Genomic DNA, 12,310 nt, shown 5'->3' with positions numbered 1-12,310 from the left:
AAGCTATGTTAGAGTTTACACCTCCTCTTCCAACTATAATGTGGGGTGGTCAAAAACTATCTACCAAATCTATTCATTTCAAATGTTGATTACTTCTCCTTGTCATTATCATTCACCTGATGATAAGACAAGACATGTGAATGTCTTTTTGCTTGTTGCTAATGTGTGATGGGGATCCCTGGGGTGCCGGTTTGCCTGGGAGGGGTCCCAGTGACTCAGTGACTTTCAATGTGGCACCGACATAGGAAGCCACCTTTCCAACAAGTCAGTTCTTCAAATTTCTGCCCTGCTAAAGCTGCCCCAGTCAACTATAAGTGATGTTATTGTGACGTGGAAACATCTAGGAGCATCAATGGCTCAGCCACGAAGTAGCAGGCCACACAAGCTCACAGAACGAATCTGTCGAGTGCTGAAGTGCGCAGCGCATACAAATCGTCTGTCCTCGGTCGCAACACTCTCTACCGAGTTCCAAACTGCATCTGGATCAATGTCAGCACAATAACTGTTTGTCGGTAGCTTCATGAAATGGGTTTCCAAGCCTAAGATCACCATGCACAACGCCAAGCATCAGCTGGAGTGGTGTAAAGCTCACCGCCAGCTCGAATGCATAGTGCCAACTGTAAAGTTTGGTGCAGGAGGAATAATGGTCTGGGGCTGTTTTTCATGGTTCGGGCTAGGCCCCTTAGTTCCAGTGAAGGGAAATTGTAACGCTACAGCATACAATGACACTCTAGACCAGGGGTGTCAAACTCAAATACCCAGTGGGCCAAAATGTAAAACCTGAACAAAGTCACGGGCCAACATTGAACAAATTAACCTTTTAATATGGACCCAAACAAGTTTTGCTTTAACATTGAATATGGAACAAGCATCGCTTATTACCATACAATATATAATTTAATAGTGGAGACATGCAAAATCGAATTTCAAATGAAAAAACACATCAATGGCATTCATTTATTAAATAAATAAAATTTAAATAAAAATTGTATGCCTCTTTTCTATTTGCAGCCTTCTGATTTAAATACCAAAATAAACTTTTTCCACTGGCTAATAATTTTACAAATAAAATGATAATAAATCAATCAACCATTCAAGCCCATGCCTTGTAGCAAGAAAAAGTGCATAAAGAAAACGTAAATTATTGCACACTGGTCTAATCTGATGTGCCCAAGCCAGATACCTTGCATCTCTTCTTGGATGCTAGTTCATCAATGTCTGGGCTCAAGCTCTGAGCTGAAGAAATCCTCAGTATCGAGCGAAGATGTTCATCAGTCAGACGTCTCCTGTGAGTTGTTTTGGTCATCTTCATCGAGGAGAAAAGTTGCTCGCATAGATAAGTGCTGCCGAACATGGAGAGCATCTGAGCAGCTTGGGTGCGGAGCTGAGGCATTGTGTCAGGGATGAACCGTGGAAACTGTGCGGCGCCCACAGCATCATACTTTGACTTCAGCGTGTCGTTGCACTGGAGTTCAATCAGCTCCATTTGGATCTTGGTTGGTGCATTTTCCACATCAACTGCGAAGGGATTACTAAGCAGTTCAAACTTGCATTTCTGGGCATCGAAGTCGGCAAATCGCCGGCTAAACTCAGTGGCGAGAACACTGAGTTTTTCAGCAAACTGTGCGCATGGGAACACGGCGGTAGAGATCTGCGCTTTTATGGATTGGCAGCAGGGAAAATGGCAAGGGTTTCCTTGCAGCATCTGATTCTCCCACAGGCACAGTTTAGTTTTGAAGGCCCTCACTGCAGCGTACATGTCTGTGATGATGCGCCCCCGCCCCTGAAGCTGCAGGTTCAGCGCATCGAGATGGCTCGAGATGTCACAGAGAAAGGCCAGCTCACACAGGAACTTTTGCTCCCGGAGCTCTGCTGTATCCTTCCCTTTGGTTTCCAGGAATTGACATATTTCCTCACGCAGCTCGAAACATCTGTTCAGTACTTTTCCTCTGCTTAGCCATCTCACCTCTGTGTGATACGGCACGTCTGCGTATTCCGAACCACACTCCTCCAGAAAAGATTTAAACTGGCGGTGATTTAGACCTTTGGCTCTTATAAAGTTAACTACCTGTGTTACTGTGGTCATAACATGTTCCATCTTTAGGGCTTTGGCACACAGTGCTTCCTGATGTATGATGCAGTGGTAAACAGTTAGCTCACCTCCACAGTTCTCTTCCCGCATCTTCTCCCGAACCATGCCCACCAGTCCACTCTTTTTACCGCACATCGCTGGCGCACCATCTGTCGTTAATCCAACGAGTTTATCCCACGGCAGCTTTATTTCAGTTACACATTTGGAAACCTCCTCAAAGATTTCCTTTCCTGTGGTTGTGCCATGCATTGATTTGAATCCTAATAGCTCCTCCGTAACACACAGATTTGAGTCCACTCCACGGATGAAGACTGACAGCTGAGCAGTATCAGATGCGTCGCAGCTCTCATCCACAGCGAGGGAGAACGCAACAAAATCTTTTCCCTTTTCCATCAGCTGGTCATACAGATTGGTGGCAAGATCACATGTGCGATCAGCTACTGTGTTCCTGCTCAGGTTCACGTTTGAAAATGCTTGTTTTTTCTCTGGGCATACGAGGTCACAAACCTTCATCATGCACTTTTTCATGAACTCTCCCTCATTAAAGGGCCGGGCTGATTTTGCGATCTCTGCTGCCACTATATAACTAGCCTTTACAGCAGCCTCGCTTTGTGATGTGGCTTTTTTAAACATATTCTGTTGTGAAACCAAACTTCTTTTCATCTCCTCTACTTTCTGGCTCCTTTGAGTCATGTCCAGGTCCTTGTATTTGTCATGGTGTTTCGTTTCATAGTGTCGTCTAATGTTGTACTCCTTACTTACAGCCACGTTGACTCCACAAACAAGACAAACAGGTTTGTCTTTTACATATGTAAACAGATATTCTGCCTCCCACTTGTCCAGAAAGCTCCTGTTTTCTGCCTTTCTTTTCGCCATTTTTGGGAAGGGTTAGCTCGCTGACAGTTGTAGCGTCTATGTTGCTATGACTACTGTCACAGAGGAGAGAGCGTTTCTGGGTCCTGTCCTGATTGGCGCGCGAAAACAGCAGAGCATTATGGGATTCGTAGTATTAGTGGTGAATGCGCTGTATAATACCGGCGGGCCAGCTCTAGTAGTAATTTGGCATTGTCTCGCGGGCCAAATATAATTACCCCGCGGGCCAAATTTGGCCCACGGGCCAGAGTTTGACACCCATGCTCTAGACGATTCTATGCTTCTAACTTTGTGGCAACAGTTTGGGGAAGGCCCTTTCCTGTTTCAGCATGACAATGCCCCTGCACACAAAGCAACGTCCATACAGAAATGGTTTGTCAAAATCGGTGTGGAAGAACTTGACTGGCCTGCACAGAGCCCTGACCTCAACCTCATCGAACACCTTTGGGATGAATTGGAACGCCGACTGCGAGCCAGGCCTAATCACCCAAAATCAGTGCCGACCTCACTAATGCTCTTGTGGCTGAATGGAAGCAGGTCCCCGCAACAATGTTCCAACATCTAGTGGAAAGCCTTCCCAGAAGAGTTGAGGTTGTTATAGCAGCAAAGGGGAGACCAACTCCATATTAATGCGCATGATTTTAGAATGAGATGTTTGACGATCAGTTGTCCACATACTTTTGGTAATGTAGTGTATTTAATGTTTGAATGCTAAATAAATGTAATCTCACAATGAGTTAAACCAATTCTGAAACAAAACAAAATAAAATAAAATAATTACTTTTATAACCAAGGACGAATGGCCAGCTAACTAAAAGCCTGGTGACAAGGCAGGTACAGGTGAACTAATAAGAGAAAATCTGTGGACGTAGCCTAAGTGAGTGTAAGTGTCTCTATGCATGTGTGTGGTATTTGTGCTGCGAGGTGTGACTTCCCTAAGACAACATATAACGGCCCACAGACGGCCATAAAACAACTCCATAGACAGCCACCATGCTTCACCAGCCACGGACCCGCCCCATCCCTAACTCAGGGCATCCTGGCCGGCTGGCTGGTTGGCCAGCTGGGGCTCTCTCCTCAGGGCTGATGAGCTGGGCTGAGTAACAGGTAGCATCCCCAGGTGCAGGGGCCTCCTCCCAGGTCGGTAAGCCATTGCGCACAGGGCCTGCAAAGCTGCGCTTAATTAGGCAAGAAGGGGGCTCCCATTGGTCTGTAATGGGGTCTTATAAGATCCATGTTGGAGCATGGGCAAACTAGGGGGGTTCGCTCTTTGCCCTGCATTATGGATTTACCCATCTGGCCATTGAAGGGGGTGGAGGGCAAGGTGATGTGCTGTTGGCCGACTTAAACAAAGACACAGGGAGAGAGGGGCGTGTCCATGATCACACGCCGAATTACTCTGGCCTCTACAGGGCTATTGTGTTCGTGATGGGTTGGCTTTTCACAGCTGGGGCAGCCCAAATTGTTCTTTTATACTCTGTTATACTCCCTTATTGGAGCCAGAGGGGATCTGGGAATGATTAACAGACACCACAATGAAGTGGACATATTGCCAACCTTTCCTTCTCAATTTACTTTTCCCATTTATTTCTCCCTCCCCAATTGCAAATGCCTGGACCTCGCTTGGTTAACTATGCTGACCAGTGGATGCTCCTCAGATGAGGAAGGGGAGGACCATCCTCCTCAGTGAATTTCATAAAAATAAAAATTGTAAAATATGTAAAAAGATGTCCTTTTTACATAAAACTATACTAAATATATTCACGTCACCAAATAATTTATTAAAACACACGGTTTTGCATTGAAGGTCTACAGTAGTCTCAACAGCACTCTGTAGAGTAGCATCATGGTCGGAGGAAAGTCAGCTTCCGCCCTCTTCTTGATACATTGACTTCAATACAAATCCTCGGCGTCTCTTGGTTCTCACCCACTTTCATAGACTTACACAGTAATTATGACAACTTCCGGAGGACATCCTTCAACCTATCAGAGCTCTTGCAGCATTAACTGACATGTTGTCCACCCAATTAAAGCAACAGAGAATTAATCTACTGTAGTACCGAAAGCATAAGCTACAGCTAGCTAGCCCTGCAGTGCATAACATGTGGTGAGTAGTTGAATCAAAGCGAGAGAAAGACAATTGTTGACCAGTTTTAAAAATTAATTTCTTCAAAAATGAAGGAGAAGCAAGAGAGAGAGAGATTTTGACATTTTTCCCCCCACTTAGTTACTCAAACTTAGTTCCTCAAACACACGGCTCAAACAGAGGGATGCTATGTTAGTTAGCTGGCTATGACTATCCAACACAACACTGGAACTCTTCCAATTAATGGTAAGCTTTTGGTTATATTAATGGTTATATTAATTTATTGCCACCGCCGGTTTAACTGACTATACACTGTAATGTTACTGCATGATTGTAGTGAGTTTACTAACGCATTAGTTCTATTAGCTATGTTGACTAGGACGTTACTTTAGCTAATATGGGGACAACAATGTAGGCTGTGTATAGTGGTTATGACATGGTTTGGCTTGGAAAGTTTTATTTGCCTGTTCACATAGCTGATGTGTTGTTCTTTGAAGTCACAAACAAAGGGAAAAGGTGAAAGGAGGAGAGTGCATAGCAGTGACAAGGAATACATTGTGGTTGCTATGAAAGTGAACTGTGTTTATGCGTGATCAGGGGTGTATTCATTCCACCAATTCTGTTGATAAATGTTTCTTAAATGGAAGCAGACGAAACAGGGATAAAATACCTGAATTTGTCCAATATAAACTCTTGTTTGCAACTATTGGACTAACGATTACACCCTACAGTAGATAAGCTAGATGCAGGCAAGAGTGTGCAAGGCGGTATTAAATGTGTCACTGTCTGTCCATGTGTCACTGTCTGTCATCTCAAATATCTGTATTTGATTGTTTGCCCAAACGTTCAAAAACTTCAGGTAAACTATAAAGACTACTCATTAAAAGTCTTTGGACTACTCGTTCAAAGTCTATCAGTTTCAAAAGTTTGGTCATTCCATCTGTGAAATTACCACAGACTTCTAGTTTTGTCCTCTTCACACTCCTGACACAGTTACCCAGACAGTGCAGGGACACGAAGGTGAGTGCCGAGTGGAGAGAGTCAAATCTCCTTGTGCCCCATACCCCTCCCTCCTGTGTTGTGCTTCCTGCATCTGATCTGATGTCCATTTTGCAGCCCGCCGCTGGTCCTCAGGGGAAGGGAAGTGGAATATAGGCTCATCAAATGAGGCCAGTCCCCCGCCTCCCTCCCCAATAAGCCCAGCTTGATAGAGTTTACGTTGCAATTAGGAGAGAGACGAGTGGCCCTTTCATGAGTTGGATAAATGAAAGGCCTGGCTGGTCGGGCTCCGGCCCCCGCTGGTCCTCTCTTGGTACGAGCTGAGCCCTGCCACCGGTTCCCCCTCTTAGATCTCTCTGTCACACTGAAGCCATTAGTCCAGTGGCCCGGTTGGTGCTGAGACTAATAATTGTGCCCTTCCAGGAAATGAAACCGACGTAATGAAGATGCTTTTATTTTGGGTCTGAGGTTTTCACTTTATGATGGCTTGAGGTGTTAAGATTTGCTGTGGGGAGAGCAATGCACAAAACCTTTATTTGAGATGTTCTCTCTGGAATTTCTTGTATTCTTTGAGTGTATTTTGTCTTTGTAAGACACATTTGATGCTGTAAGGAAATAGAGCACTGTCACTGAGTGTGACATAACTAATCATTGATTCCTCTGACCCTGTTCAGTCTAAAACTGGAACACCATTTTACTGAGACAGTACAGATATGTCCCAAATTGCTCCAGTTAGATCTATGGGTCTCCATGTTGACTACCATTGTATCATTCTTGTGGCATCGTGTTACTTGTTTTGCAGTTACAATACCAAGTTGACTTGTCTTGAGTGTATCAAAACGAATGATTATCAAAGTGTTATCGCCATAAGGACCAACTCTATCCAATATACAGTATATTTTCCAAAGTCAGTATATACAATGCAGAGCCATGCTGTAGTGTTATATTAAACCATGATTTCTATGATTTTGGCTGTAATCGTTTAGTATGCATTATGGGGATGATGGCAAACACAATGGGGTATGTAGCTTGGCTACAGCAGTGACAGTGTTTTTGAAACAGCAGGGGTTCTGTCTGGAGACATAGCTGAGGATGGGATAGGGCTCTACTGCCAGCTGAGCACACGCATACACACACATCCACAAAGAGAGGCGTTTGACAGGCTGATTATCGCACAAAGAGATGGACAGGGTGGGTTCCGTTCCTTCAGTGGGATTCCCCAAGGACCCCCACACACACTTTAAACAAAAAGCTAACTCACACTCCAGCACAATGGGAAAACCTTGTAATTAGACCATAGAGTATTTCATTGCGCTCATTATGACACCCATGTAAAGATTTGATGCTCCATCAACCCTCAGAGTAGCGTATAGTAGAGTCATAACTATAATGATGGCTTCCCTCTGTGTATAGATACGTACAGTAGACACAGCTAGGAGTAATATATCTCTAGTCTACACTATAGTCCCATAGTTGCCATCTTGTTTTGACCTTCTGTCATGAAAGGTTTCAGAGCACAGGCCCAAACATGAGCGAGCTGAAATGACTTTTTTCTGGTGATTTGTTTTTTTTTACTTGACCCTTGTTTTTGTCACTATGAATATGTTTCCACACGACAACAATTGACCAATACAACAGAAAACAGACACCGACGTACAAGGAAATCTAATTTTCTTCTGTTAATTACATTGGCTCGTCCTAAGCAGACCAAGATCACTTCATAACATACTGAGATTACGCCACTGATCTAGGAAACGCGAGAGACAAATCCATGGTCTGTGCCTCTAAGAGCATAAACATAAATTCATTGTTTCCCCCCGACATTGGTTTGTATTGTGGAAAACCATGGTCTCATCAAAACCTATCCAGTAGCCCTACGATGTTGTGATAGTATGTAGTGATTGCTATCTCAGGTATAGCAAGAGGAAGGCAGAAAATCAATACAGTGTGGAACTAGAATAGATGTACAGTATAGATATCAGATACTACTGCAACGGCTGAATTGTAATTTGACTTTGCATTAATTCAAACTTCTACATACTGAAAATGAGAGGCTACATTGATGTTAATGGTAGATTTGCAAAAAAATCCACATGATGTGCATTGTACTGTATCTCAAATCAAGACCCTTAAAAAATGACCACATTAGACAAAGGGATGGGGAGCCCACTTCACACTAAATCATTTTCTCTGGGTGTGGTCCAGCTCATGCTTTTGTGGTGTTGAAAGACAACATGGGGTATGGAGGTGCTGACTAACAGCGAATAAACTGTAAGCTATTTAGATAAAGAGAGGAGCACACTCTATACAGTGCCTTCGGGAAGTATTCAGACCCCTTGAATTTTTCCACATGTTGTTACATTACAGCCTTATTCTAAAATTGAGTAAATCGTTTTTTTTCCCCTCATCAAATTATACACAATACGGCATAATGACAAAGCAAAAACGGGTTTTTAGAAATGTTTGCAAATGTATTAAACACACAAATATCAGATTTATATAAGTATTCAGACCCTTTACTCAGTACTTTGTTGAAGCACCTTTGGCAGCGATTACAGCCTCTAGTCTTCTTGGGTACGACACTACAAGCTTGGCACACCTGTATTTGAGGAGTTTCCCGTATTCTTCTCTGCAGATCCTCTCAAGCTCTGTCAGGTTGGACAGGGAGCGTCGCTGCACAGCTATTTTCAGGTCTCTCAAGAGATGTTCGATCGGGTTCAAGTCTGGGCTCTGGCTGAGCCAGTCAAGGACATTCAAAGACTTGTCATTAAGCCACTCCTGCGTTGTCTTGGCTGTATGCTTTGGGTCATTGTCCTGATGGAAGGTGAACCATCACCCCAGTCTGAGGTCCTGAGCACTCTGGAGCAAGTTTTCATCAAGGATCTCTCTGTACTTTGAGCCGTTCATCTTTCCCTTTATCCTGACTAGGATCCCAGTCACTGCCGCCGAAAAACTTCCCCCCCAGTATGATGCTGCCACCACCATGCTTCACCGTAGGGATGGTGGCAGGTTTCCTCCAGATGTGAAGCTCGGCATTCAGGCCAAATAGTTCAATCTTGGTTTCCTTAGACCAGAGAATCTTGTTACTCATGGTCTGAGTCCTTTAGGTGCCTTTTGGCAAACTCCAAGCAGGCTGTCATGTGCCTTTTTACTGAGTAGTGGTTCCGTCTGGCCATTCTACCATAAAGGCCTGATTGGCAAAGTACTGCAGAGATGGTTGTCCTTCTCGAAGGTTCCCCCATCTCCACATAGGAACTCTGGAGCTCTATCAGAGTGACCATTGTGTTCTTGGTCACCTCCCTGACCAAGAACCCTTCTCGACCGATTGCTCAGTTTGGCCAGGCGGCCAGCTCTAGGAAGAGTCTTGGTGGTTACAAACTTCTTCCATTTAAGAATGATGGAGGTCACTGTCTTCTTGGGGACCTTCAAAGCAGCAGACATTTTTTGGTACTGTTCCCCAGATCTGTGCCTCGACACAATTCCTTTGAACTCATGGCTTGGATTTTGCTCTGACATGCACTGTTAACTGTGGGACCTTACATAGACAGGTTTGTGCCTTTCCAAATCATGTCCAATCAATTGAATGTACCACAGGTGGACTCCAATCAAGTTGAAGAAACATTTCAAGGATGATCAATGGAAACAGGATGCACCTGAGCAAAATAGATTCTCACAGCAAAGGGTCTGAATTCTTATGTAAATAAAGTATATATATATTTTTTAATAAATTAGCAAACATTTCTACAAACCTGTTTTCACTTTGTCATTATGTGGTATTGCGTGTATATTAGCAAAAAAAAACTGTATAATTTTAGAATGAGACCATAACATAACAAAATGTGAAAAAAGTCAAGGGGTCTGAATACTTCCGGAATGCACTGTATAAACTCCCAGTACTTTATTGGGTAAAACACCAACATTTCGGCATCACTGTGCCTAAACTGGGAGTTTATATACACACATATATATATATATATACACACATATATACAGAGTGTGCTACTTTCTTTCAACACAACGCCATAACCTACAGTATCAACCATGATAAGCATTAGTATCCTTATGTGTCCATTCATACAAATATACATTAACTACATATGTCTCCTTTCTGGCCGTGAGTGATTACTATTCACATAAAGAGGCAGCCCTTTAATTACCCAGTCTGGCCTTGGGGAGCCATTACAGCAGGGAATCTTTCCACTCTTTATTAGTACGTTTTAATATGGGCTTAGAAAAGAGCAATGGGTTGGGCAGCCATTTCCCTCACCCTGGGCACGTGTATCCTGCTTTAGGGTTTTAGTGGAGCTACTACTGAACCTTCCACTTGAATATATGCATGGTGGGCTGTGGACCGGTGGGCTGGTCCCAGGGCACAGGACCATGTTACACGGGTGATGGACGATGCAGTCGGGCCTCATCTGGGGGTTCTCCCTAACAAAGGGAAGACAGGGAGAGAGGGAGAGCAGTGCTGGCACTGAAGGGTGGAGGGTTGAGGAATGGCATCACATCATGCTCTTTCAGAGGAGTAGTCAAATGCAGTATTGGCGGATAGAGTAAGAGGGACCTATGACTTAGGAAATTCAAGGCAGGAGACCTGAGCAGGAATAACTAACTCTGTGCCCAAATTATAGCTCTATTTACTATCCTAAAAAGTTTTGTTCTGTAGGACCCCCATGAATGCAGGCGTGTCACTACAAAGATCAGGATTGGACCATGTGAATGCAATTTTTTTTAAATTACAATATCAGTTTGATTTCCCATCAACAGTATCAAAAGTATGAACTAAAGTACATACAGTCAATGATAAACTCAATCTCTATGATTCAAAGTCCCTCAAAGGGAATAGGCAAATTGCTCACTTTAGTGCCTGAGTCAACATCTCAAAATGTGGAGACAAATGTAACATAAAATATGCCATGACAGAACTCTGTAACATAACAGAATGCTGGGAACTGAGGAAATTAGTTGTCAAACATCTGGCTCCAGTGGCATGCATTGAATCACATATCTTTCAGGTGGCTTTCTTTTGCAAAATAACAATGAGTTAACAGAGTTATTTATTCACCATTATATTGAGGTGTAGAACATTCAATGTATTACAGGGATCAATAGCAGGTCTATTTTGCATCAACTAATACAATTATGGATGATCTGACCAGAGACGTCCAGGACCTGAAGAACAGTTGTGAGTTTAAACAAAACAATATGACAGCAATATGTAAGGCATTGCGAGAGGACCATGATGAATCCATGATAACAAATCAGATTACCTAGAGGGACAATCAAGGCAGAACAACATTGTTGCGCCGACAGAGATGGCCGCCTCGCTTCGCGTTCCTAGGAAACTATGCGTTTTTTAGTTTTTTTACGTGTTATTTCTTACATTAGTACCCCAGGTCATCTTAGGTTTCATTACATACAGTCGAGAAGAACTACTGAACATAAGAGCAGCGTCAACTCACCATCAGTACGACCAAGAATATGACTTTCACGAATTGGATCCTGTGTTCTGCCTTTCACCCAGGACAACGGAATGGATCCCAGCTGGCGACCCAAAAAAACGACTTCGTAAAAGGGGGAAACGGAGCGGTCTTCTGGTCAGACTCCGGAGACGGGCACATCGTGCACCACACCCTAGCATTCTTCTCGCCAATGTCCAGTCTCTTGACAACAAGGTTGATGAAATCCGAGCAAGGGTAGCATTCCAGAGGGACATCAGAGACTGTAACGTTCTTTGCTTCACGGAAACATGGCTCACTGGAGAGACGCTATCGGAGTCGGTGCAGCCAACTGGTTTCTCCACGCATCGCGCAGACAGAAACAAACATCTTTCTGGTAAGAAGAGGGCCGGGGGCGTATGCTTCATGGTTAACGTGACGTGGTGTGATCATAACAACATACAGGTACTCAAGTCCTTCTGTTCACCTGATTTAGAATTCCTCACAATCAAATGTCGACCGCATTATCTACCAAGGGAATTCTCTTCGATTATAACCACAGCCGTATATATTCCCCCCCAAGCAGACACATCGATGGCTCTGAAATAACTTTATTTGACTCTTTGCAAACTGGAATCCATTTATCCGGAGGCTGCATTCATTGTAGCTGGGGATTTTAACAAGGCTAATCTGAAAACAAGACTCCCTAAATTTGATCAGCATATCGATTGCGCAACCAGGGCTGGAAAAACCTTGGATCACTGCTATTCTAACTTCCGCGACGCATATAAGGCCCTGCCCCGCCCTCCTTTCGGAAAAGCT

The 12,310-nt window shown here is 43.7% G+C and overlaps 1 protein-coding gene across 1 annotated transcript; it reads right to left on the bottom strand.

The window, feature by feature from the left end:
* Window positions 1–993: 993 nt before the first annotated feature.
* LOC109873117 (general transcription factor II-I repeat domain-containing protein 2-like) lies at window positions 994–3,149 on the bottom strand. Its single transcript, XM_020464662.2, has one exon. It carries the CDS (start codon window positions 2,966–2,968, stop codon window positions 1,157–1,159), a length of 1,812 nt encoding a protein of 603 aa, XP_020320251.1. The 5' UTR covers window positions 2,969–3,149; the 3' UTR covers window positions 994–1,156.
* Between the last annotated feature and the right edge of the window lie 9,161 nt (window positions 3,150–12,310).

The sequence above is a fragment of the Oncorhynchus kisutch genome, linkage group LG28 (assembly GCF_002021735.2).
Source record: "Oncorhynchus kisutch isolate 150728-3 linkage group LG28, Okis_V2, whole genome shotgun sequence".
Classification (NCBI taxonomy): Eukaryota; Metazoa; Chordata; class Actinopteri; order Salmoniformes; family Salmonidae; genus Oncorhynchus; species Oncorhynchus kisutch.
The sequence above is the reverse complement of the archived record's forward strand: the minus strand, read 5'-3'. Positions and strand labels throughout refer to the sequence as shown.